Source organism: Rhinoderma darwinii, chromosome 1, assembly GCF_050947455.1.
Source record: "Rhinoderma darwinii isolate aRhiDar2 chromosome 1, aRhiDar2.hap1, whole genome shotgun sequence".
NCBI classification, from domain to species: domain Eukaryota; kingdom Metazoa; phylum Chordata; class Amphibia; order Anura; family Rhinodermatidae; genus Rhinoderma; species Rhinoderma darwinii.
The window spans coordinates 475,505,547-475,529,120 of record NC_134687.1 but is presented as its reverse complement, the minus strand read 5'-3'; the positions used below and the strand labels follow the sequence as shown (position 1 = coordinate 475,529,120).

General features: G+C 41.2%; 1 protein-coding gene across 4 annotated transcripts in view; it reads left to right on the top strand.

Annotated features, from left to right (window-relative positions):
- Window positions 1–23,574, top strand: part of GTF2H3 (general transcription factor IIH subunit 3) — a 38,461-nt gene that overhangs the window by 430 nt on the left and 14,457 nt on the right. For 3 of the 4 annotated variants that reach the window (XM_075833827.1, XM_075833799.1, XM_075833808.1), the window contains exons 2-9: window positions 6,414–6,493; window positions 6,590–6,696; window positions 6,783–6,943; window positions 11,158–11,223; window positions 21,124–21,153; window positions 21,250–21,278; window positions 21,346–21,420; window positions 22,184–22,237. In XM_075833827.1, the coding sequence (XP_075689942.1) occupies window positions 6,414–6,493; window positions 6,590–6,696; window positions 6,783–6,943; window positions 11,158–11,223; window positions 21,124–21,153; window positions 21,250–21,278; window positions 21,346–21,420; window positions 22,184–22,237 (602 nt within the window). Of the gene's footprint in view, window positions 1–39; window positions 112–6,413; window positions 6,494–6,589; window positions 6,697–6,782; window positions 6,944–11,157; window positions 11,224–21,123; window positions 21,154–21,249; window positions 21,279–21,345; window positions 21,421–22,183; window positions 22,238–23,574 lie in introns of those variants that run through there. The other variant, XM_075833818.1, reaches the window with a different exon arrangement.

Genomic DNA, 23,574 nt, shown 5'->3' with positions numbered 1-23,574 from the left:
GATCACTTTACGTTATATGATTTACTGCAAATCACTGCTTGGTTTCAGGGATGGCATGAGGTTCAGGCAGTTGTCAAGGACAGAAATGGGAAAGGGGCGCAATTTCTAAATGTAAAAAAAAACAAAACAATAGTCTGGAGAGATTTCGGGGGGAGGTGTTGGAGTTGATTAATGGGGTATTTGTGATAGCTGTGGATCTGAAGGTGGGCCTCTTGGGCTTTGTGGGGGAGTTAGGGTATGTGCACACGATAACGCCAATTAAGTTTGAAATTACGGAGCTGTTTTCAGGAGAAAACAGCTCCTGAATTTCAGACGTTTTACAAGTGCACGCGTTTTTCGCGGCGTCTTTTTCGGACATAATTACAGCTGGTTTTTATTGGAGTCAATGAAAAACTGCTCCAATTACGTCTCAAGAAGTGTCCTGCACTTCTTTGACGCGGCCGTAATTTTACGCGCTGTCTTTTGACAGCGACGCGTAACATTACACCTCGTCTGAACAGAACGTCCTAAGACCCATTGCAAGCAATGGCCAGATGTTTGCTGACGTATTGGAGCCGTCTTTTCAGGCGTAATTCGAGGAGTAAAACACCTCCATTACGTCTGAAAATTGGTCGTGTGCACATACCCTTATTGGGAGATGGCATGGCGCAACTGACCATTGCTAAAATACTCTACCAAGCTCGTAAAACTATTGCCAAGTATTAGATTCAGGCGGATCCCCCTGGGATTACGGACGTAATTAACTCCTTAAATTCAACCATTTTGCTGGAAAAGAAGGTGTATTTTGAAAGTGGTGTTCCTACCAAATTTGAGAAGCCATAGGGCAAATGGGTCGATTGTCCGGTGTTGGCTTCAGCTGCCCTGGTACGGAGTAGAACGCTGGATTTGGGTTCGTATTCTCAGCTTTTTAGACGTGAAATTTTTTGTGGCGGATTCCGCCTCCAAATACCGCCTCCCATTCATTTCAATGTGAGCCGGACGCTTCTTTTTCCCGCTAGCTGATAAGTATTCTGCTCGATCTTCAGGTTGATTCTGCCCAAACCTCCCATTGAAGTCAATGGGTGGAGGAATATTCCTGCCGACGGCAGAAATGGTTCCGCAACGGATTTTGTGCCAGTACCCGCCACGCAAAATCTGCCGTGTGAACTGACCCTTAGGGTCCATGGGGCTCTATCTTTTACGAATTTGACTTGGAGAGGGTAGAAGCTTGACATTATCATACTACATACACCTGCGTTCTATATACACTGCTGAGCTATGGACTTTAGGAGCGACTTAAGATCCAGTCATCAATGGATATGGTCGTACAAGGGGGTTATTTGTTAAAATGTTTTTTTATATCACAATGTGGAAATATCCTGCAGTATGGACTGTATTAGGTTGACAAATTTTTTTTATATATACTACCGTTTTGTGTTTACACCTCCTTTGCAAACCTATGTGTCTCCATTGTTACAAGCTGAAAACAAACCCTGTAGTCCAACTCCCTGGCTTGTTTATTTTTATACATTTATTTTTTTTTTGCAGTATGTTTTATTGTTCTAAAAAATAAACAACTCATGGATCCTATTAGTTTCTCAGGGACTCGTACTGATGCCAAAGTGCATCAGTCTTTATCTGATGAATTTTTTTTTTTTTTTACCATTGAGGTCAATGGGTGACAGATTGATATCAATTTGCACAATTTTTATTTAAATTTGTCATCAGTTTTTCAATAAGTTAGGCCAGATTCACACGAGTGTGTGCGTTTTGCGCACGCAAAAAACGCAGCATTTTGCGCGCGCAAAAGGCACTTAACAGCTGTCATCACCATATGATACGTGGCTCTGTGATTTTCGCGCAGCCGCCATCATTATGACACTCTGTTTGTATGTTTGTAAACAGAATAGCACGTGGTGCTTTTCTGTTTACATTCATACTTTTCACTGCTGTTGCGCGAATCACGCGCGTCACACGGAAGTGCTTCCGTGTGGTGCGCGTGATTTTCACGCACCCATTGACTTCAATGGGTGCGTGATGCGTGAAAAATGCACAAATATAGGACATGTCGTGAGTTTTACGCAGCGGACACACGCTGCGCAAAACTCACTGACTGTCAGCACTGCCCCATAGACTAACATAGGTCCGTGCGAGGTGCGTGAAAATCAAGTGCGTTGCACGGACGTACATCACATTCGTGTAAATAAGCCCTTAACCCCTTCCCGCACCTTGGCGTAACTGTACGTCCAGATAAGCAGTAACTTCGCGCACCTGGGCGTACAGTTACGTCCGCGCTTTAAAAGTTAACCGCCGCGCGGCGCTACACCGCAGCGGCGGTTAACTGTGCAGGGTGTCAACCCTGCTCTCCCCGTTGTTGATCAGCGGCCTGTCGCCGCTGAAATCGGCAATTAACCCCTTCGATGCGGTGGTCGATTGCGATCACCACATCGAAGAGGTTTACAGCGGATCGGCAGCCCCCTACATGTATTTGCGGGGGCTGGCGATCCTTATCATGGCAACCAGAGGCCAGCCAATGACCTCCGGGTTGCCATGTCCGGCCGTTCCTCCTCTGCTTCCTGTCAGTGTGACAGTTACGTCACAATGACAGTTAGAACACATTACACTACGTGTGTAGTGTAATGTGTTCCAGCAGCGATCAGAGCTGCAAGTCTAAGTGTCCCCTAGTGGGACAAGTAAAAAAAGTTAAAAAAAGATAATAAAAATGTTTTGAAAAAGTGTAAAAATCAAAGTTAGAAGTGACATAAACAAAGAATGCTTTTTTTCCTATAATAAGTCTTTTATTATAGGAAAAAAATTAACACGTTAAAAAAAGTACACATATTTGGTATCGCCGCGTTCGTAACGACCCCAACTATAAAACTGTATTATTATTTTTCCCGCACGGTGAACACCGCGAAAAAAATAAACGAAAAACAGTGCCCGAATCACAATTTTTTGGTTACCAACCCTCCCAAAATATACAATAAAAAGTGATCAAAAAGTCGCATGTACGCCAAAATGGTACCAATACAAACTACATCCCGTCCCGCAAAAAACAAGCCCTTACACCGCTTTTTTGACTGAAAAATAAAAACGTTATGGCTCTAAGAATATGGTGACACAAAAAATAATTTATTTTATAAATAAGTGATTTTATTGCACAAACGCTGCAAAACATAAAAAAATTATATACATCTGGTATCGCCGTAATCGTATCGACCCGCAGAATAAAGTATAATGGTCATTTATAGCCCAGGGTGAAGGCCATAAAAAAAACAAATAAAAAACATTGTCAGAATTGATGGTTTTTGGTCACCTTGCTTGGCAAAAATGGAATAAAACGTGATCAAAAAAATTTCTGGTACCCCAAAATGGTACCAATGAAAACTACAGATTGTCCCGCAAAGAATAAACCCTCACACGGCTCCGGTGGAGAAAAAATAAAACCGTTCTGGCTCTCAGAATATGGAGATGCAAAATGTGCAGAGTGTCCAAAAGCAGATAAGATCGGGCACCATTTATAAGTGCGACACCGGCCACATATCTGCGGATTATTATTTATTTACTGCATTATTATACCCTCTTATTATACCATGATGTACCCCGCACAGATAACATGTACCCTGATGTACTCCGCACAGATAACATGTACCCTGATGTACCCCGCACAGATTACATATGCCCCCACATTACAAACTGAAACACCAGTAAAACCCCAAACAGAACAACTACCAAGCAAACTCTGTGCCCCAAAAGCCAAATGGCGTCCCTCCCTTCTGAGCCCTGCAGCGTGCCTAAACACCAATTTACGTCCCCAGATATGGCATCACCATACCCGGGAGAACCCGGTTAATATTTTGAGTTATTTGTCTTCAGTGGCACAAACTGGGCATAACATATAATGCACTAAAATGGCATATGAGTGGAAAATTTTAATTTTCACTCCGCACCATGCGCTGCGCATTAACCCCTGCACGCACCATGACATAGCATGTCGTAGTGTGGGGGGTGATGTATGGAGCGTCTCACTTAAAAAATAAAGAATTTAGAACGGCAAAATCGCTGTTTTTTTGGTCACCTTGGCTCTACCTAAAAATGTAATAAAAAGTGCTCAAAAAGTTGTATGTACCAAAAAGTTGCACCAATAAAAACGACCGCTCGTCCCTCAATAAATAAGCCCTCATACCGCTCTATTGACTGAAAAATAAAAAAGTTGTGGCTCTTGGAACGCGGGGAGGAAAAAACTAAGAAGGAAAATAAAAAAATGGATCACTCCAGAAAGGGTTAATTACTTTCTAATGAAAAACCATTTATGACCACACGCGGGGTATTGCCGTACACGGGAGAAATTGCTTTACAAATGTTGGGGTGCTTTTTCCCCCTTTATCCTTTGTGAAATTGAAAAAAATGCAACATTTTAGTGGAAGAAATGTCGATATTCATTTTCACGGCCTAATTCTAATAAATCCTGCAAAAGACTTGTGGGGTCTAAATGCCCACTATATCCCTAGATAGATTCTTTAAGTGGTGTAATTTCCACTTTTGGGGGGTTTCCCCTGTTTTGGCCTCTCAGGGGCTTTGCAAATGCGACATGGCACCCAAAAACCATTTCAGCTAAATTTGAGCTCCAAAAGCCAAATAACGCTCCTTCCCTTCTAAGCCCTGCTGTGGGTCCAAACAGCAGTTTATTACCACATATGGCATATTTCCGTAATCGGGAGAAATTGTTTTACAAATGTTGGGGTGCTTTTTCTCCTTTATTCCTTGTAAAAATTAAAAATGGCTACCTTTTTTCAGAAAAAAAGTCAATTTTTACCTTCACAGAATAATTTCAATGAATTCAGCAAAACAACCGTGGTGTCAAAATGCTAACTTTACCCCTAGAAAAATTCCTTGATGAGTGTAGTTTCCAAAATGGGGTCACTTTCCGGGGGTTTCCACTATTTTGTTCCCTCCAGTGCATTTCAAACGCGACATGGCACTGAACCATTCCAGCAAAATCAGAATTTCAAAATCCAAATGGTGCTCCTTTCCTTCTGAGTCCTGCTGTGGGTCCAAACAGCAGTTTATTACCACATATGGGGTATTGCTATAATCAGGAGAAATTGCTTTACATATGTTGGGGTGTTTTTAATCTTTTATACCTTGAAAAAATTAAAAATTTCTACGTTTTTTCAGAAAAAAGTAGATTTTCATCTTCACAAACTAATTCAAATAAATTTAGCAAAAAAACTGTGGGTTCAAAATGCTAACTATACCCCTAGATAAATTCCCTGAGGGGTGTAGTTTCCAAAATGAGGTCACTTTTGGGGGTCTTTATTGTTTTGGCCCCACAAGACCTCTTCAAACCTGACATGGTACCTAAAATATATGCTAAAAAAAGAAGGCCCCAAAATCCACTAGGTGCTCCTTTGCTTCTGAGGCCGGTGTTTCAGTCCATGACCGAACTAGGGCCACATGTGGGGTATTTCTAAAAACTGCAGAATCTGGGCAATAAATAATAAGTTAAATTTTTTGGGAAAAACCTTCTGTGGTACAGAAAAAAATGTATTACAAATGAATTTTGTATAAAAAAAATGAAATTTGTAACTTTCACCTCTACTTTGCTTTAATTCCTGTGAAACGCCTAAAGGGTTAATACACTTTCTGAATGCTGTTTTGAATACTTTGAGGGGTGCAGTTTTCAAAATGGGGTGATTTATGGGGAGTTTCTAATATATAAGACTCTCAAAGCCACTTCAGAACTGAACTTGTCCTTGTAAAAATCGCCTTTTGAAATTTTCTTGAAAATATGAGAAATTGCTGCTAAAGTTCTAAGCCTTGTAACGTCCTAGAAAAATAAAATAATGTTCAAAAAACGATGCCAAACTAAAGTAGACATGTGGGGGATGGTAACTAGTAACTATTTTGTGTGGTATTACTATCGGTTTTACAAGCAGATACATTTAAATTTAGAAAAATGCTAATTTTTGCAATTTTTCGCTAAATTTTGGTGTTTTTCACAATTAAATACTGAATCTATCGGGCAAATTTTGCCAGTAACATAAAGTCCAATGTGTCACGAGAAAACAATCTCAGAATCGCTTGGATAGGTAAAAGCATTCCGGAGTTATTACCACATAAAGTGACACATGTCAGATTTTAAAAATCGGCTTCGTCCTGAAGGCCAAAACAGGCTCAGTCCTGAAGGGGTTAAGATCAGTTGCAGAAAAGAAGACAGCCAAAATCCAAGTGTGATCTCAGCCCGTATGTATTTGCAGCTTCAAAAACAAATGAATGGAATTTTTAACCTTTTAAAAGGACTTCAGTTTAATTCTATGTATAAAATATGCACAAGATTCATAAATGTGCAACAAAAAAAATCTACTCTGTTTCTGCATTAGTAACGTAACTTCTTAGTTCACTAAACTGACGCTTTTTCTTCTTTTTCATAGAAGATGACGTTAATCTCTTAGTAATCGTGGTTGATGTGAACCCCATATGGTGGGGGCAGCAGGCGCTCAATCAGTCAGTAGTAAGTCGTTATTGATCTGTCATATTTCCCTGACTCCACAATGTTTTCTATGTAATACAGTTGTGCATGTGATAAGTTTTTCCTTTTTTCTAATAGGTCACACTTCCAAAATGCATAGATGCAGTGATGGTGATGGGAAATTCCCACTTATTTATGGGCCGTAATAACAAACTTGCTGTAATTGCCAGCCATCTACAGGAGAGGTACTGACCTCCATAATCTCCTTTAAATCTACAAGCGTGTACTATAATTCCACTGTTAATTATAACATCTGGTGTTTGCTTTGCAGTCGCCTTCTTTTTCCAGGCAAGCAATGGAGTTGTGGAGACTTGACTGGAGAATCTGCTGTTCTGGAATCAAATGTATCCGGCAGCAAGGATGGCAAATATGAATTACTGACAGCCGCCAACGACCTGATAGCTGATGAAATTAAAGATCTCATGACAAAAAGTAATATCTTGTAAAAAGGCAGGAATCTGCCATTTAAAGTGGATCTGTCCCCTGAACGCGCTGCCCTATGTAAGACCAGCATATTCCAGCTATGGGCCCATACTCCTATTATCCAAATTGGCAAAGAAAAAAAATGTTTGTGCCATTTGGGTATTAGGAGCGATAAAAGAATACAGTGGACTCCGAGGACTATGAGTCCGCTGTATTCATGAGGGGAGCCCTTCCCCCATCCCACTCCGCAGTGACTGACCGGCTGCTGCATATATGTGCATACTCCGCAGCCTGTCATTTACTGTGAAGAGGGGCAAGGGAGGCAGGGAGAAATAAGGGGATTGCTCTCCTCATAAATACAGCAGTCTCATAACTATGAGTCCACCGTATTCTTTCATTGCTCCTAATACACAAACGGAACAACATATTTTTTTTTTGGTGCTGTTTTAGATAATAGGAGTGCAGACCTGTAGTGCAGCCCCTACATAGTGCCGCATATTCAGCTGACAGATCTGCTTTAAGAATGACTTGTATGCGAAGCTGAGTAGCTGCCATTTTTGAAGACTTGTTTACAGTCATGGTTACAAATCAAGAACTCATGTGTTTCTGTCATTAGAAATGTATATACAATATATCGATCTAAACCAGGGATCTCAAACTCGGCCGGGTAAGTGGGCCACATATAGAAAAAATTTGAAATTGACGGGCCGCATTACTTTCAAATTTGATACAATACAAAATTATTGTTAATTAGTTATTTGAACTACTATAACAATACTACATTACTATAATAATAGCGCTAGGTTTAAACTTACCGGAAATTTGTGAGAGTTCTCCACGTGCTTATTTCAACAATCCAGTTTTACAGTTTAAGTGTCGCTAAATGCAGTCCGGCACCTCGTTTGGCAGACACACAAATGTCAAAATTAGGCAGCCCCTTTTTAGATCGTGCCACAGAGCCCTCTGTAGATACTGCCGCAGTGCCTTCTGTAGATACTGCCGCAGTGCCCTCTGTAGATGCTGCCGCAGTGCCCCCTGTAGATGCTGCCGCAGTGCCCCCTGTAGATGCTGCCGCAGTGCCCCCTGTAGATGCTGCCGCAGTGCCCCCTGTAGATGCTGCCGCAGTGCCCCCTGTAGATGCTGCCGCAGTGCCCCCTGTAGATGCTGCCGCAGTGCCCCCTGTAGATGCTGCCGCAGTGCCCCCTGTAGATGCTGCCGCAGTGCCCCCTGTAGATGCTGCCGCAGTGCCCCCTGTAGATGCTGCCGCAGTGCCCCCTGTAGATGCTGCCGCAGTGCCCCCTGTAGATTCTGCCGCAGTGCACCCTGTAGATTCTGCCGCAGTGCCCCCTGTAGATTCTGCCGCAGTGCCCCCTGTAGATTCTGCCGCAGTGCCCCCTGTAGATGCTGCCGCAGTGCCCCCTGTAGATGCTGCCGCAGTGCCCCCTGTAGATGCTGCCCCAGTGCAGCATCTACTCCTCTAGGAGTGGAATCCCCAGCCAGAGCGTTGCCGACGCTTTGGCCAGGGATTCCTCTGCTGGAGGAGCCCCTAATGTCACTGTTCATACACAGTGACATCAGGGGATCCTCCTGGACCGGAATATGATGTCAGGGACAACCCCAGAGCCGGTGTCCCAGAGCGGAGCAATAGTATAGGCTCTGCTCCGGAACTCTGGGTAAGAAACTGACATCCGTGTCCATATATGGACAGTGATGTCAGGAGCTTTCCCAGAGCTGGAGTCCAGGAGCAGAGCCGCTTCTAGCACCCTGCCTGGGATTCCAGCTCTGCTCCTGACATCACTGTTCATATATGGACAGAGATGTCAGGGGCAACCCCAGAGCTGGAGTCCCGGGAAGAGCGCTACTAGTGCTCCTACTGGGACTCCAGCTGTGCTCCTGACATCACTGTCCAGCTCTGGGGAACCCCTAGACATCGCGTCCATATGTGGACAGCGATGTCAGAGGATTCCACAGAGTCCCGGAGCAGAGCCTATGCTAGCGCTCTGCCCGAGACTCCGCTCTGGGGAAGACCCTGACAAAACTGTTCATATATGGATAGCGATGTCAGGGATTTCCACAGAGTCCCGGAGCAGAGCCGATACTAGCACTCTGCCCGAGACTCTGCTCTGGGAAAGACCCTGACAAAACTGTCCATATATGGACAGCAATGTCAGGGATTTCACAGAGTACCGGAGCAGAGCCGATACTAGTAGCTCTGTGTCCCGCGGGCCGCAGATGACAGCCTGAGGGGCCGCATGCGGCCTAAGGGTTGCGTGCTTGAGACCCCTGATCTAAACTGTGCTTCCAAGCTGATGAAGCAGAATTATGTATATAATACGTAAAATAAAAACAAACGACAAGAAAGCTAACACAAATGCTCCTGTAATCTGGAATCCTTACTGGAAGCTTATGATGTAATTTTTAGCCACACACCGGAGTGGATGCAAATAGAGGAGACATATCCGTCTGTACGGTCTGTTCGTTATGCTTCCTTTAGTATGCACCCTTGGTTTTGGCAAAAAAAAATAAGTTGCATCAGAGATCCATGTAAATTGTCATGTATAAAACCTGCAAGCTTTCACTGATGTCTATTGTCACAGCTGTCTCTTTAAGAGATTGGTCTTTTTTTAAATCAAACAACTGTTTATTGAAAATACACAATGTACATCTGTCATCTGCTATAAATCCACATTTAGCAGCAAAATAAAATTTACATTACACATATCATCTTTTCGTATAAATTCTGTGTATACATTACATATTTCCCATATGGTTCTTTAATAACATCCCCACCCCCCAACCTTAACTCCCTTCCACACCCCTTCCCCCCCCTGCGCGTCCATGTCTCTATCCCTTGGTATATCTCACTCCACTTTTATTGACCTCCCAATCCATAGTATTGTGCCCATTTACCCCATTGCTTATCATATTTATGAATCGCTCCACGTTTCATATAAATTCTTCGCTCCAAGGCCACCGTACAAGTAACATAACTCACTAGTTCAGAAACCTCCGGGGGATCCCCCTGTAGCCAGTATTTAGCAATCAATTTTCTTGCGTGATATAGTACCTTTTTAATGGATAGCAATTCAGCCCTATCTTCTTCCACCCCTCCCATGCAGCCCAGCAGGTATATCTTAGGATCCAGTGGGAATTCCCTGCCATATATCCGAGACACCATTTCTTTAATCTCTCCCCAGTATCCGTGCAGCCTCGGACAGCTCCAGAACATGTGTTTCAGATCTGCCCCATCCAATAAACATCTTTGACATTCCATTGTAGATCTAAGCCGCATTTGCCAGAGCACCTTAGGTGTTCTATATACTCTGTGTATGAGAAAAAGTTGCGACCTCCTATGCGCCACACTAAGGGAGAGGACTTTCGGTGACTCTAATATTTCCCCCCACTCGTCCTCTGTCAATGTCCCCACATCTCTTTCCCATTTTGTTTTAACTTCTGCCATCGGATCTCCTAGAAATTTGAGAAGCAGCGTACCATATATTAAAGATATAAGCCCTTTTGTGTCTCTTGCCCCCAGTATCTGTTCCACCACTCCCATACTGGAACAACCCATATCCAGCACCCTTGCCTGTGCTTGTGCCGCATGCCGCAGTTGAAGGTATTGATAAAATAACCTATGGGGGAGGCCAAACTCTTCCTGAAGCTGTGAGAAAGGTTTAAAAATTCCCTCATCATATAGCTGACTCACCATTCGAACTCCATTTTGCTCCCACTCCTGAAATCCCTCCAGTGTGCTAAACTCCCAAAGGTATGGATTGTTCCAGATGGGCATGTAATTAGAGCACCCCGTAACTCCCAGTAAGGCCTTACATTCCCACCAAACCTTATGAAGCAATAACAAGGTAGGTTTTCCTCTCGCCTCCCTCTTCAATTTATGGGATTCCAAGGCCTCTAGCATACTCATGCGCTGCCCCAGGTAGAATAGCAGCTTCCCCCTGGAATCCCAATCCTCTCTATCTTTCCATCCTGCAAAGTGCTGCAACTGCGCCGCCAAGTAATATACCCACGCATTTGGGATAGCCAACCCACCTTGCTCCTTTGGTAACTGCAATTTTTCCATTTTAATTCGAAGAGATTGGTCTTTAGAATTTCCATATTATAGCGTTTTTTTCTTTCTAAGAAGTTTACTTTTTTGTAAACTTGGTTTAATTCATAAATGGAGGTTAACCTTTGTATTATCATCTGACTCCACTATTTTATTTTAGCTGGAGAAATTAAAGGACAACAGACTGACACCATTCTGGCAGGATCTCTAGCAAAAGCTCTATGCTGTATCCTTTGAACCTGCAACAGTTTTTCTTGGTCTCTGTCGTTCTGTTCAATGGAGAAGAGCAATTTATGCAAACCAGATTAAGGCCCCATGCGCACGACCGTATTAATCGTCCGCAATTACGGACCCATTCAGTTCTATTGGCCGCGGACACCTTTCCGTATCGCTACGGATGGGTGTCTGTGCCGTAGAAATGTTCGGAAAATTCTGAAACATGTCCGTTCTTTTGCATTTTACAGGCCGTGCTTTCATACTTTGTATGGGAGCACGGCCCCTAAAATGTGGTCGGCCGTCAGCGGCCGGCCGCGCCCGCAATCGCGGGCCGTGATTACTCTGATTATGGTTACTGTGCAACTATAGGTAGCAACTAAGAAAAATATTTATTTTGATTGAACTCCGCAATCTATATATAGCAAGTTAAAGCGTGTCTAACTTTTCAGGTGATTTTTCAGAGTAAGCTGTCATGTGTGTGTACATGAGTAATAACACTATTTCTGACCATTAGGGCGGATTTCCCCGAACGTGTAATACGTCCGTGCATCACGGACCTATGCTAGTCTATGGGGCAGTGCAGACTGTCAGTGATTTTTAGGCAGCGTGAGTCCGCTGCGTAAAACTCACGACATGTCCTATATTTCTGCGTTTTTCGCGCCTCACACACCCATTGAAGTCAATGGGTGCGTGAAATTCACGCATGCCACATGGAGGAACCTCCGTGTGACGTGCGTGATTCGCGCAACAGCAGTCAAACTATGAATGTAAACAGAAAAGCACCACGTGCTTTTCTGTTTACAAACATACAAACAGAGTGTCATAATGATGGCGGCTGCGCGAAAAGCACGCAGCCGCGCACCATATGATCATGACACGGAGCTGTCAAGTACCTTTTGCGCGTGCAAAAACGCACACGCGCGTGTATATCCTCCCTTATATGACTTGCATTCTGCATTATTTAGCAGTTTTCCCTTCTGCAGGCTTTATCTCTAATGATCAGTTTTCTCTGAGCTAGTGGATGGAGCATAACTGCTATCATGTCTGCTATACACTACACACATAGAGAAGAGAATCCTGCACTCCTATCGCTAGATATTACATATATATACCTATTAGCAGCATCATGGAGGAGATCATACAGCAGTAATGAGCAGTGTACCTGAGAATCCAGCACTGGGGTGACATATAACACCAGAAGTTGCTGTGTTTGTGTGTCTCTTCCTCTCCCTCACTCTGCTCCAACTTCCTTCTCCCCTCTACATAGACTTCTATGAGGAGCTGTAACCTGATCCTTGTTTTGGGGAGATGGGGAAAAGCACTAAATTCAGAGTGAGTGAACAGTTAGGGCATGTGCACACACAAACTCAAAAACGTCTGAAAATATGGAGAAACAGCTCCTGAATATCAGGCGTTTTTTAAGCCACTTGCGATTTTCGCTGCGTTTTTTTACAGCTGTTTTTGGAGCTGTTTTTCTATAGAGTCCATGAAAAACTGCTCAAGAAATGACATGCACTTTTTCGTGGGCGTCTTTTTACGTGCCGTTTTTGGAAAACGAGGCGTAAAAAACGCCTCATCGCAACAGAACGCCGTATTTCCCATTGAAATCAATGGCAGATGTTTGTAGGCGTTCTGCTTTCCGATTTTGCAGCTGTTTTTCGAGGCGTAAACGCCCTGAAATACACCTGAAAACACTCCGTGTGGACATATCCTCCGTGTGAATTCACACGTGGCAGATTTTGTTGCAGAAATTTCTGCGACTGAAAATCAGTCTAAGGGCTTGTCCACACACAACGGAATTGCTGCAAAAAATGTCTGCAGCAATTCCGTTAAGTCAGTCTTTCCGCTGCGGCACAAACGCACCATTTCCTGCCTGAGGTTTTTGCGGCAGAAAATGGTGTATAAATTGTTGCGTTTTTCCTAATGTTAGGAGCTGGAGACATCTCCTATGAAAAACGCAGCAATTCTGCACACTTTCCGTAGCAGGAATTGACATGCTGCGGTCTGAAAATTACGCACCACAGGTCAATTTCGGCTCGAAAATTTTACGCAGCATGTGGATGAGATTTGTTAAATCTCTTCCACTATGTTGCTACTGTATTCTGCTGTGTTTTTTCCTGACGAAATTCTGGCCGGAAAAAACGCGGCAATTCCAGAGCGTGTGGACGAGCCCAAAATCATTGAATTGAACTTGCAATAAAATCCATGTGCTTGATGCATAAACAACCCCATTCGGATGAATGGAATTTTTTTTTTGCAGAAATTTCTGCATCAAAAGCTGCTGTTTGTGGATCCACCCTTAGGCTGGGTTCACACGACCTATTTTAAGACGTAAACGAGGCGTTTTACGCCTCGAATTACGTCTGAAAATACGGCTCCAATACGTCGGGAAACATCTGCCCATTCATTTCAATGGGTTTGCCGACGTACTGTGCCGACGACCTGTCATTTACGCGTCGCTGTCAAACGACGACGCGTAAAAAAGACGGCTCGTCAAAAGAAGTGCAGGACACTTCTTGAGACGTAATTTGAGCCGTTTTTTATTGATTCCAATAAAGAACAGCTCCAAATTACGACCGTAATTGACGCCTCGCAAAAGGCGAGTACGAGCAATTACGTCTGAAATGCAGGAGCTGTTTTCTCCTGAAAACAGCTCCGTAATTTCAGACGTAAATGCAGTTATCGTGTGCACATACCCTCAGGAGGGAGAGAGGATTTTTTTTTCTCTAATAAGATATATTACAAAGTTGTTTTTTTAAAATATTTGCTCATACTATTGATTTATGCAACGTTTGTTCATAGCTGCAGTGCCTATTTAACCCCTTAAAGGGAATGTGTGGTGCTAGAAATGATTTATTTTCAGTTAAACAATTAGTATTTAAGTGATTACACATTGTTTTAATTTTTTCACAAGTCAGGAAATATTATAAATTAGATTCTAATTTATAACATTTCCATGTGCAGGTCACTAGAGAGAGCAATTCCCAAAATTGTAGCATGGTCAATGTGGTAAAGCAACCTCATTGCTTTATGCTGCAAATTTGGGGTAGACACACTCTCTCTAGTGTCCTCACACAATCCCCCCTCCCTTATTCTGGCTAGTGCCAGGAGAAGGAGGGGTTTGAATCTTCAAACCTCCTACACTGTGTGCCGCCATTTTCTGAGCGACTGCACAGTGTAGGAGGATTAAATACAGTGCTAATCAGATAGTATTACACGAACATAATATACACGAACATAAATTACCTGCCGCCTCCGCTCCTATTCCTTGCGTCTTCGCTTCCTTGAACATATGGCCGGAAGCCGCGGCCGGAAGTCGTCATCTTACTGTCCGGCAGCGGCTTCCGGTCCACATGAAAATGGCGCTGAATTTCGCTCTAGGAACGAGTTTCGTTTTGTTCTGTGTGGGAGCAGCGCATGCGCCGTTCCCACACAGACGGCGTACGCTTCTGAGAATGGAACGGCTCCCGTCCGCGTTCTCTATGGGGTTGTATGTGCCGTATTCCATCTCTGTATGTGTCGTTAATCGACACATACAGAGATGGAAAAAAAATTGGCAGCCCCCATAGAGAAGTAAAAGTAAAAATACATTAAAAAGTAAAAAATGAGAACACAATTAAATAACATTTTTGTTAATATATTAAAAGCAATATAATAAAGAAAAAAACAATCATGACACCTTCCCTTTAAGGACCCAGCCTGTTTTGTCCTTCAGGACACAGCCGATTTTTTTAAAATCTGACGTGTTACTTCATGTGGTAATAACTTGGGAATGCTTTTATCTATCCAAGTGATTTTGAGATTGTTTTCTCGAGACATGTTGTACTTTATGTTAGTGAAAAAATTTGGTCGATAAATTCTGTATTTATTTCTGAAAAACACCAAAATTTTGAGAAAATTTGCAAACCTTTGCATTTTTCTAAATTTAAAGGTATTGGTTTGTAAAACAGATAGTAATACCACACAAAATATTAACTAGTTAACATTTCCCATATGTCTACTTTATGTTTGCATTGTTTTTTGAACGTCCTTTTATTTTTCTAGGATGTTACAAGGCTTAGAACTTTAGCAGCAATTTCTCATATTTTCAAGAAAATTTCAAAAGGCTATTTTTACAGGGGGCAGTTCAGTTCTGAGGTGGCTTTGAGGGCCTTATATATTAGAAAGTCCCAATAAATCACCCCATTTTGAAAACTGCACCCCTCAATGTATTCGAATCAGCATTCACAAAGTGTTTTAACTTTTTAGGCGTATAACAGGAATTAAAGCAAAGTAGAGGTGAAATTTACAAATTTTTTTTTTTTTTATGAAATTCATTTCTAATACATTTTTTATTTTATTTTTTGTAACACAGAAGGTTTTACCAGAGAAATGCAACTCAGTATTTTATTGCCCAGATTCTGCCGTTTTTAGAAATATCCCACATGTGGCTCTACTGTGGTACTGGACTGATACACAGGCCTCAGAAGCAAAGGAGCACCTAGTGGATTTTGGGCCCCCTTTTTTGTAAAATATATTATAGGCACTGGAAACACCCCAAAAGTTACCCCTTTTTGGAAACCACACCTGTCAAGGAATTTAGCTAGGGGTATAGTTAGCATTTTGACCACACAGGTTTTTCGCTAAATATATTGGAATTAGTCTGTAGCAATTAAAATCTACTTTTATTCTGAAAAAAATAGAGACATTTTTAATATTTACAAGGAATAACGAAGAAAAATGAACCCAAACATTTGTAAAGTAATGTCTCCCGATTACGACAATACCCCATATGTGGTAATAAACTGCTGTTTGGACCCACAGCAGGGCTCAGAAGGAAAGGAGCACCGTTTGGATTTCTGATTTTGCTGGAATGGTTTTCGGTTCGCATTTTGACCACACAGGTTTTTCGCTAAATATATTGGAATTAGTCTGTGAAAATTAAAATCTTTTATTCTGAAAAAACAGAGACCTTCTTTTTTTTTTTCCCTTTATTCCTTGTAAAAATTAAAAAAGTGAAGGTGCGCCATTTGAATTCCGGAGCATGGATTTTGCTGGATTGGTTTTCGGTGCCATGTCGCGTTTGCAATGCACTGGAGGGACCAAAACGAGTGGAAACCCCCCAAAAGTGACCCCATTTTGGAAAAACACTCAAGGAATTTTTCTAGGGGTATAGTGAGCATTTACACCCCACGGGTCTTTTGCAGAATTTATTAGAATTAGGCCATGAAAATTAATATCACATTTTTCCACTAAAATGTTGAATTTTCTCATTTTCACAAGGGATAAAGGAGAAATTTTTTTTTTTTATGAAGCAATTTCCCCCGAGTACGGAAATACCCCACATGTGGTCATACGGTTTTTTTCATGAATTAACCCTTTCAGGACTGATCCATGTTTTGCTTGCTTATTATTTTTCATTCCCCGCCTTCTAAGAGCCATAATCTTTTATATTTTTCCATCAATAGAGCGGTGTGAGGGCTTATTTCTTGCGGGAGGAGTTGTAGCTTCTATTGACACCATTTAAAGTACCATAAAATGTACTGGGAAACTGAAAAAAAAATCTTTGCGGGCTGAAATTGGAAAAATATCAGATTTTAATTTTTTGGGGGTTTCGTTTTTATAGCTTTCGCCGTGCGGTAAAAACGAAAACTTTACTTTATTCTGCGGCTCAATACCATTACGGTGATACCAAATTGATATAGTTTTTTTTTTATATTTTACTACTTTTACAAAGAAAAATCTATTGGTTAAAATAAAAATAGTTTTGTTTCACCGCATTCTCAGAGCCGTAACTTTTTTTTATTTTTCGGTTGATTGAGTGGTGGGAGGTCTTATTTTTTTGTGGGACGGGCTGTAGTTTTTATTGATACAATTTTTTGGTGCATAAAAAGTGATTAAAATGTTGTATTACATATTTATTTTTTTATTTTTTTAGAAGTAACTGCGATTTTGGCGGTTTAAATTATAAAAGTTTTTTTTACGGTGTTCACCGTGGGAATTAAATAATGGTATATTGTAATAGTTCGGACTTGTACGGACGTAGCGATACCAATTTTGTTAATTTTTTTTACATTACTTTCGGAGAAAAATGGGAAAAGGTTTTTGATTTTTTTGTAACTTTTACATTTTTTCACTAATAATAACTTTAATTCTTCTACACATTTTATTAGTCCCTTTAGGGGACTTGAACCAGCGAAGATTGGATGGCTGGTACAGTATACTGCAATACTAATGTATTGCAGTATATTGTTATTTTTACAGACTTCTGTAACCGCATGATCGCTGTACCTGTCCGTTAGTCCCGGGTGTCAGTTGTAATACCCGCAGCGTATGGAGCGGGCTAAGCACGTGAGCCCGCTCCATACATCAACCCCCACACCATGACGTGCTATTAAGTCATAGTGCGCAAAGGGGTTAATGCACAGCGGATGGTTCAAAGTGAATATTAAAATTTTCCACTGATGTGCCATTTTAGTGCATAATATGTTGTGCCCAGTTTGTGCCATTGAAGACAAATACCTCATAAAACGTTAAGCGGGTTCTCCCGGGTATTGCGATGCCATATATGTGGGCGCAAGCTGCTGCTTGGGCACGCTGCAGGGCTCAGAAGGAAGGGAGCGCCATTTTGCTTTTGGAGTGTAGATTTTGCTTGGTAATAGTTCTGTTTGGGGTATTGCTGGTATTTCAGTTTATAATGTGGGGGCATATGTAATCTGTGCGGGGTACATCAGGGCATAATAAGAGGGTATAATAATGCGGTAAATAAATAATAATTCATAGATGTGTGGTCGGTGTCGCACTGATAAATGGCGCCCGATCTTATCTGCTTTTGGAACACTGCACATTTTGCATCGCCATATTCTGAGAACCAGAACTTTTTTATTTTTTCACCATCGGAGCTGTGTGAGGGTTTATTCTTTGCGGGACAATCTGTAGTTTTCATTGGTACCATTTTGGAGTACATGCGATTTATTTATTTATTTTTTTGATCACTTTTTCTTCCATTTTTTTTGCAATCCTGACCAAAACCCAGGAATTCTGACAATGTTTTTTCGTTAATGTCATTTATAGCGTACGGTGATCGCCGTAAAAAAAATTGTTACTTTATTCTGCGGGTCGGTACGATTACGGCGATACCATATGTATATATTTTTTTTGTTTTGCAGTGTTTGCGCAATAAAATCACTTATTTATAAAAAAATATATATTCTGAGAGCCATAACTTTTTTATTTTTTAGTAAAAAAAAGCTGTGGGAGGGCTTGTTTTTTGTGGGACGGGTTGTAGTTTTATTGGTACTATTTTTGGGTACATGCGACTTTTTGATCACTTTTTATTCTCTATTTTGGGAGGGGTGGTGACCAAAAAATAGCGATTCTGGCGTAGTTTTTTTTTTTGTGGTGTTCATCGTGCGGAAAAATAACATTATAGTTTGGGTCGTTACGAACGCGGTGATAGCAGATATTCATTTTTTAACGTGTTCATTTTTTTCCTATAATAAGTCTTATTATAGAGGGAAAAAAATAATTTTTTGTTTATGTACCTTTTATAACTTATTTTTACACTTTTTTTAAAAAAAAAACATTTTTATTAACTTTTTTTTATTTTTTACTTGTCCCACTAGGGGACTACGAGACTTGCAGCTTTGATCGCTGCTAGAGTACATTACACTACCTACATAGTGTAATGTATTCTAACTGTCATTGTGACGTGACAGTCACACTGACAGGAAGCCAGAGGCCATTGTCTGGCCTCCGATTGCCACAACAATCATCGGCAGCCCCCACAATCACTTTGTGGGGGCTACCGATGTGCTTCAAACCCATTAAATGCGGCGATCGCAATAGTTCGCCGCATTTAAGGGGTTAATTGCCGAAAGCAGTGGCGATGGTCCACTGACCGGCAAGACTGTTGTGTCAGCTGTCTGGGACAGCTGGCCGCGCGGTCTTGTCGCTCTGTGTATGCACAGAGTGACGGTTTGAAATAGTCACGAAAATGAACGTCCTGGTGCGGGAACTAATACCCGATCATGACGTTCATTTTCTTCATAGGTCGGGAAAGGGTTAACTCCTTAGGACCACCAACATGCCTTTTTACAGCAGTCACTTAGCGATCTTATTCCGATGCATATGCCTTTTCACAGCTCGTCGAAATAAGCCCGGCACAGGTGCTTGGCTGTCTGATGATAGGCGGACACCTTCTCGAACGGCTGCGATCACAGTTTACTCCGATCGCAGCCATTTAACCCCTTAGATGCCACGGCCTTTAGCTACCGCAGCATACAATTGGTTTCGAGGGAAAGGGCTCTCGCTGTCACCCATCGGTGGCCTGCGAATGCTATTGTGGGCTTCCAATGGGTTGCCATGGCAGCCAGGGGCCTAGTAAAGGCCACCTGGCTATATGAATATTAGGGCATGCCAGAGGTATACTAAGTATTATATAAGTGATCAAAAGTTTGCATAGTAAAGTCCCCTGATGGAACTAAGGAATATAATTAATGTGAAATAAAATTAATCAAAAAACAGTGCGCGGTATAAAAATTCTACAACCATTTTTTCCAAAAAAAGTTGTTTTATTTTGTTAGGTTAAGTTCACATCTCGTTTTGTGCACACGTTTGTGGTATACGACGACGTATATGTTTTTAAAGTTACAAAAACGTATGCATTTGTAACATACGCTTACGTTTTTTGTAGTATACGCTTTTATACGTTTGTGTCCGTTCTTCTAAAAACGTATACTTTTTTTTGTTCTTGAGCTAAATCAAACTTTGTAAAGTCAAGATTTCCCATATGTGGTGACAAAAACGTATAAGTTTTACGTATGCATACATCGTCTGTACGTCACCATTAACTCCAATTTGGATAAAAGCGTATAAGTGTGGTATACGTTTTGGAAAATTACAGAAAAGCGGAGTAGACTCCGCTTTTCAGGACTTGGGGGAAAAAACAGGATAGAACGTCCGCAGGCAAAACGTATGCACAAACTATACTATTAGGGCATCTGTCGTGATCATAGAAATGTACATGCTGCGGTACACGTTTTGACACAGTTTTTTTTCATTTCAAAACGTCAGACATGCAGTAAAAACTAAATGTGAATTTAGCCTTAGTGTAAAAAAACTACGGAATTGCATTTTTTTTTTCCATAAAAACTTTCATAAAGGTTAATCAAAAAGTCCCATGTACCCCAAAATGGTAGCATTGAAAACTCCATCTCGTTCTGCAGAAAACAAGCCCCATACGGCTACATCGATGGAAAAATACAAAAGTTATGGCTCTGGGAATGCAGCGATGCAAAAACAAAATATTTTTCATTTAAAAGTATTTTTATTGTAGAAAAGTAGTAAAACACAAAAAAGCCTATACATATACGGTATTGCCGTAATTGTATCAACCCATAGAATAAAGGTAACATGTTATTTATTCTGCACGATGAACGTCGTAAATTTAAAATGCAAAAAATAATGGCAGAATTGCTGGTATTTTTTCTATTCCTTTCCCAAAAAAAGTTTAGAAAAGTTCAATAAACTACATGTACCATGTGTCGTCACCCCATCTTCCTGTGTAAACAGGGAGACGCGCTGCCGACGTGATAGAAATGTGTGAGGACGAGCGGTCGGAGTAACGAGTACTCGTCCCCATACGTAGGTCCTTGTGAAAGGAGCAGACGAGCTCGTTGATCGGCGCTCCTTTACACGGGCCGTGTTGGAGGACCCTTACTCCTTCATGGACCACTAAGCTTCTCAACAGTGAACATCCGGTTTACCATTAAGAGTATGTGGTATCTATTGCTCTCCTTACACTTGCTTCATACTAAGCAATCACTTGTGACTAATTCATTTTGAATGTACATTACTGAATACAGTGTCATTGAGAATGATGGATGCAACGATGTTTCGTCATATTGTTTCCTTATCATAAATGTTCTAGATATTAACAGGATAAGCAAAGAAACGAAAGGTATTATGTATGGAATGTAATTGTTTGCATTGATTGATCATTCTGTAGTCTCTGCATGAATATCATTTCTGGGTTCTTTTCTTCTTCACCCCACAGCTGGAGAGGAGGTGAAATCCAGAATACTGGTGAGTATGCAGATGCTTAGGAGTACACATTTACATAGATCTCTCCATTTAATCTGTCTTTCTGTAGGTGATAAAGGCCGCAGAAGACAGTGCTTTACAGTACATGAACTTCATGAATGTCATATTTGCAGCTCAAAAACAGGTAAGTGCAGGGTCCTGCGTTGTCTCTCTTGCTCAGGGAGACTTAGTTTCAACGCGTGTAAAAATCTTGTGGTTGATTCTTAAAGGCTATGTACACCTTTTGAAATCTTTGACATTTTTGAGAAAAAAAAATCAGTGTGTTTGGTGCAACTTTCTAAATAATTTTTATTAAAAAATATTTTTGCTTATTGAGATACAGCTGCTTTGTGTCCTGTAGACAGAGCAGCTGTATCTACCGCTGAAACCTGAATTTGTCAGGTCAGTGGCTCTGTATACAGAATACAAAGCGGCTGTATCTCAAAAAGTAAAAATAATTTTTAATAATAAGTAATTATAAAGTTGCACCAAGCACACTGATACACACATTTTTTTTATTTAAAAAAAAAACAACACTAATTCATAGGTGTACATGGCCTTTAAGCTGGACATATACGTATTTATCTCACAGCCATCAGCCCCAAATGTGCAGGTTTTTTTATGGGTGAAGAGAGACAAGCGTTGGCCAGACATCTGCCATTTCTCAGGGAAAACATACAGATCAAACAAGATTAATTCCAGCCTTTCAAAGCATTGGTCAGTCTCCATAGATAACCAATTATTAATGTTACCGCTGGGCACTTAGAAGGTTGCCAAGACCACACTGCAGGATTTTTAAATAACCGTAAAGGAAATCTTTTCAAAGAAAATCTATAGAACTCCCTTGTTGCTGTGCTTGAAATAAAAAGTCAATAATTCTTCTTCTTCTTCTTGTTTGTTATCCTCAGAACATTCTCATTGATGCATGTGTGCTGGACACCGATTCTGGACTACTACAGCAGGTATTGTATTAGACATAATTCTGAGTGCTTGACTATGGTATTAAAGAGTATCTGCACTTAATACAAAACTATTGATCTGTTATAGCGACATATCAGAAGTGTTGATCGGTGGGGTACGGGTGCTGAGACCCCCACCCCCTCGCTAAAATGAAGGTGCAGAAGCACTCAACCGAGCACGCTGCACCTTTGGCTGTCATTGGCGCTCTTCATTAGGTTGACGATGGGCTCACATAGGATGTCTTTTTGAGTTTTCTAATCATCAGCCTGACAAGGAGCGCCGATCACAGCCAAAGATGGAGAGTCGTCTTTCTGCACCTTTGTATCAGCAACGGTGGGGATCTCTGCACTCGGAGCCCCATTGATCAGAACTCCTGTCTCTCTGAAATAAGTGCATCAGGATGTTATTCATGTGTTCATATAAACTCCATCAATTCACTACTACAAAGATTTAAAGAGGCTCTGTCACCAGATGATCAAATCCCTATCTCCTATTGCATGTGATCGGCGCTGCGATGTAGAGAACAGTAACGTGTTTTTTTTTTTTTAAAAACATTCATTTTTGGCCAAGTTATGAGCTATTTTATATATATATATATATATATATATATATATATATATATACATATATATATATATATAGCAAACAAGAAAGCAGCAGCACTCACACGGAATCAATCGATCAGGTGCCCAGCAAAACGTCCCGATCCTCGGACGTGTATTGGTATATAAAGAAAGAAGATTTGCAGCACTCCAATGTGAAAAAAGTGGTGGTTTATTCAATCCAAGAACAACAGCAACGTTTCAATCCTACAATAGGATCTTTATCAAGCCTGGCTTGATAAAGATCCTATTGTAGGATTGAAACGTTGCTGTTGTTCTTGGATTGAATAAACCACCACTTTTTTCACATTGGAGTTCTGCAAATCTTCTTTCTTTATATATATATATATATATATATATATGCAAATGAGCTTTGAAATGGACAACTGGGCGTTTTTTTTTCGTATGTCCAACTGGGCGTGTTTTTTTTCGTATGTCCAACTGGGCGTGTATTGTGTTTTTATCTGGGCGTGTTTATGTGTATGACGCTGACCAATCAGTGACCAGTCAGCGTCATACACTCCTCTCCATTCATTTACACAGCAACATCACGTTCTTACTAGAACGATGTGCAGCCACATACACAAGTGTCCTGATAATGAATACACATGACCTCCAGCCTGGACGTCATGTGTATTCAGAATCCTGACACTTCTGAATCTTTTCTGTGAGCTTCCAGCAAACCACGCGTAATCTCGCGGGATTACGAGGTAAACGAGATTTCGTTTCCCTTGCTG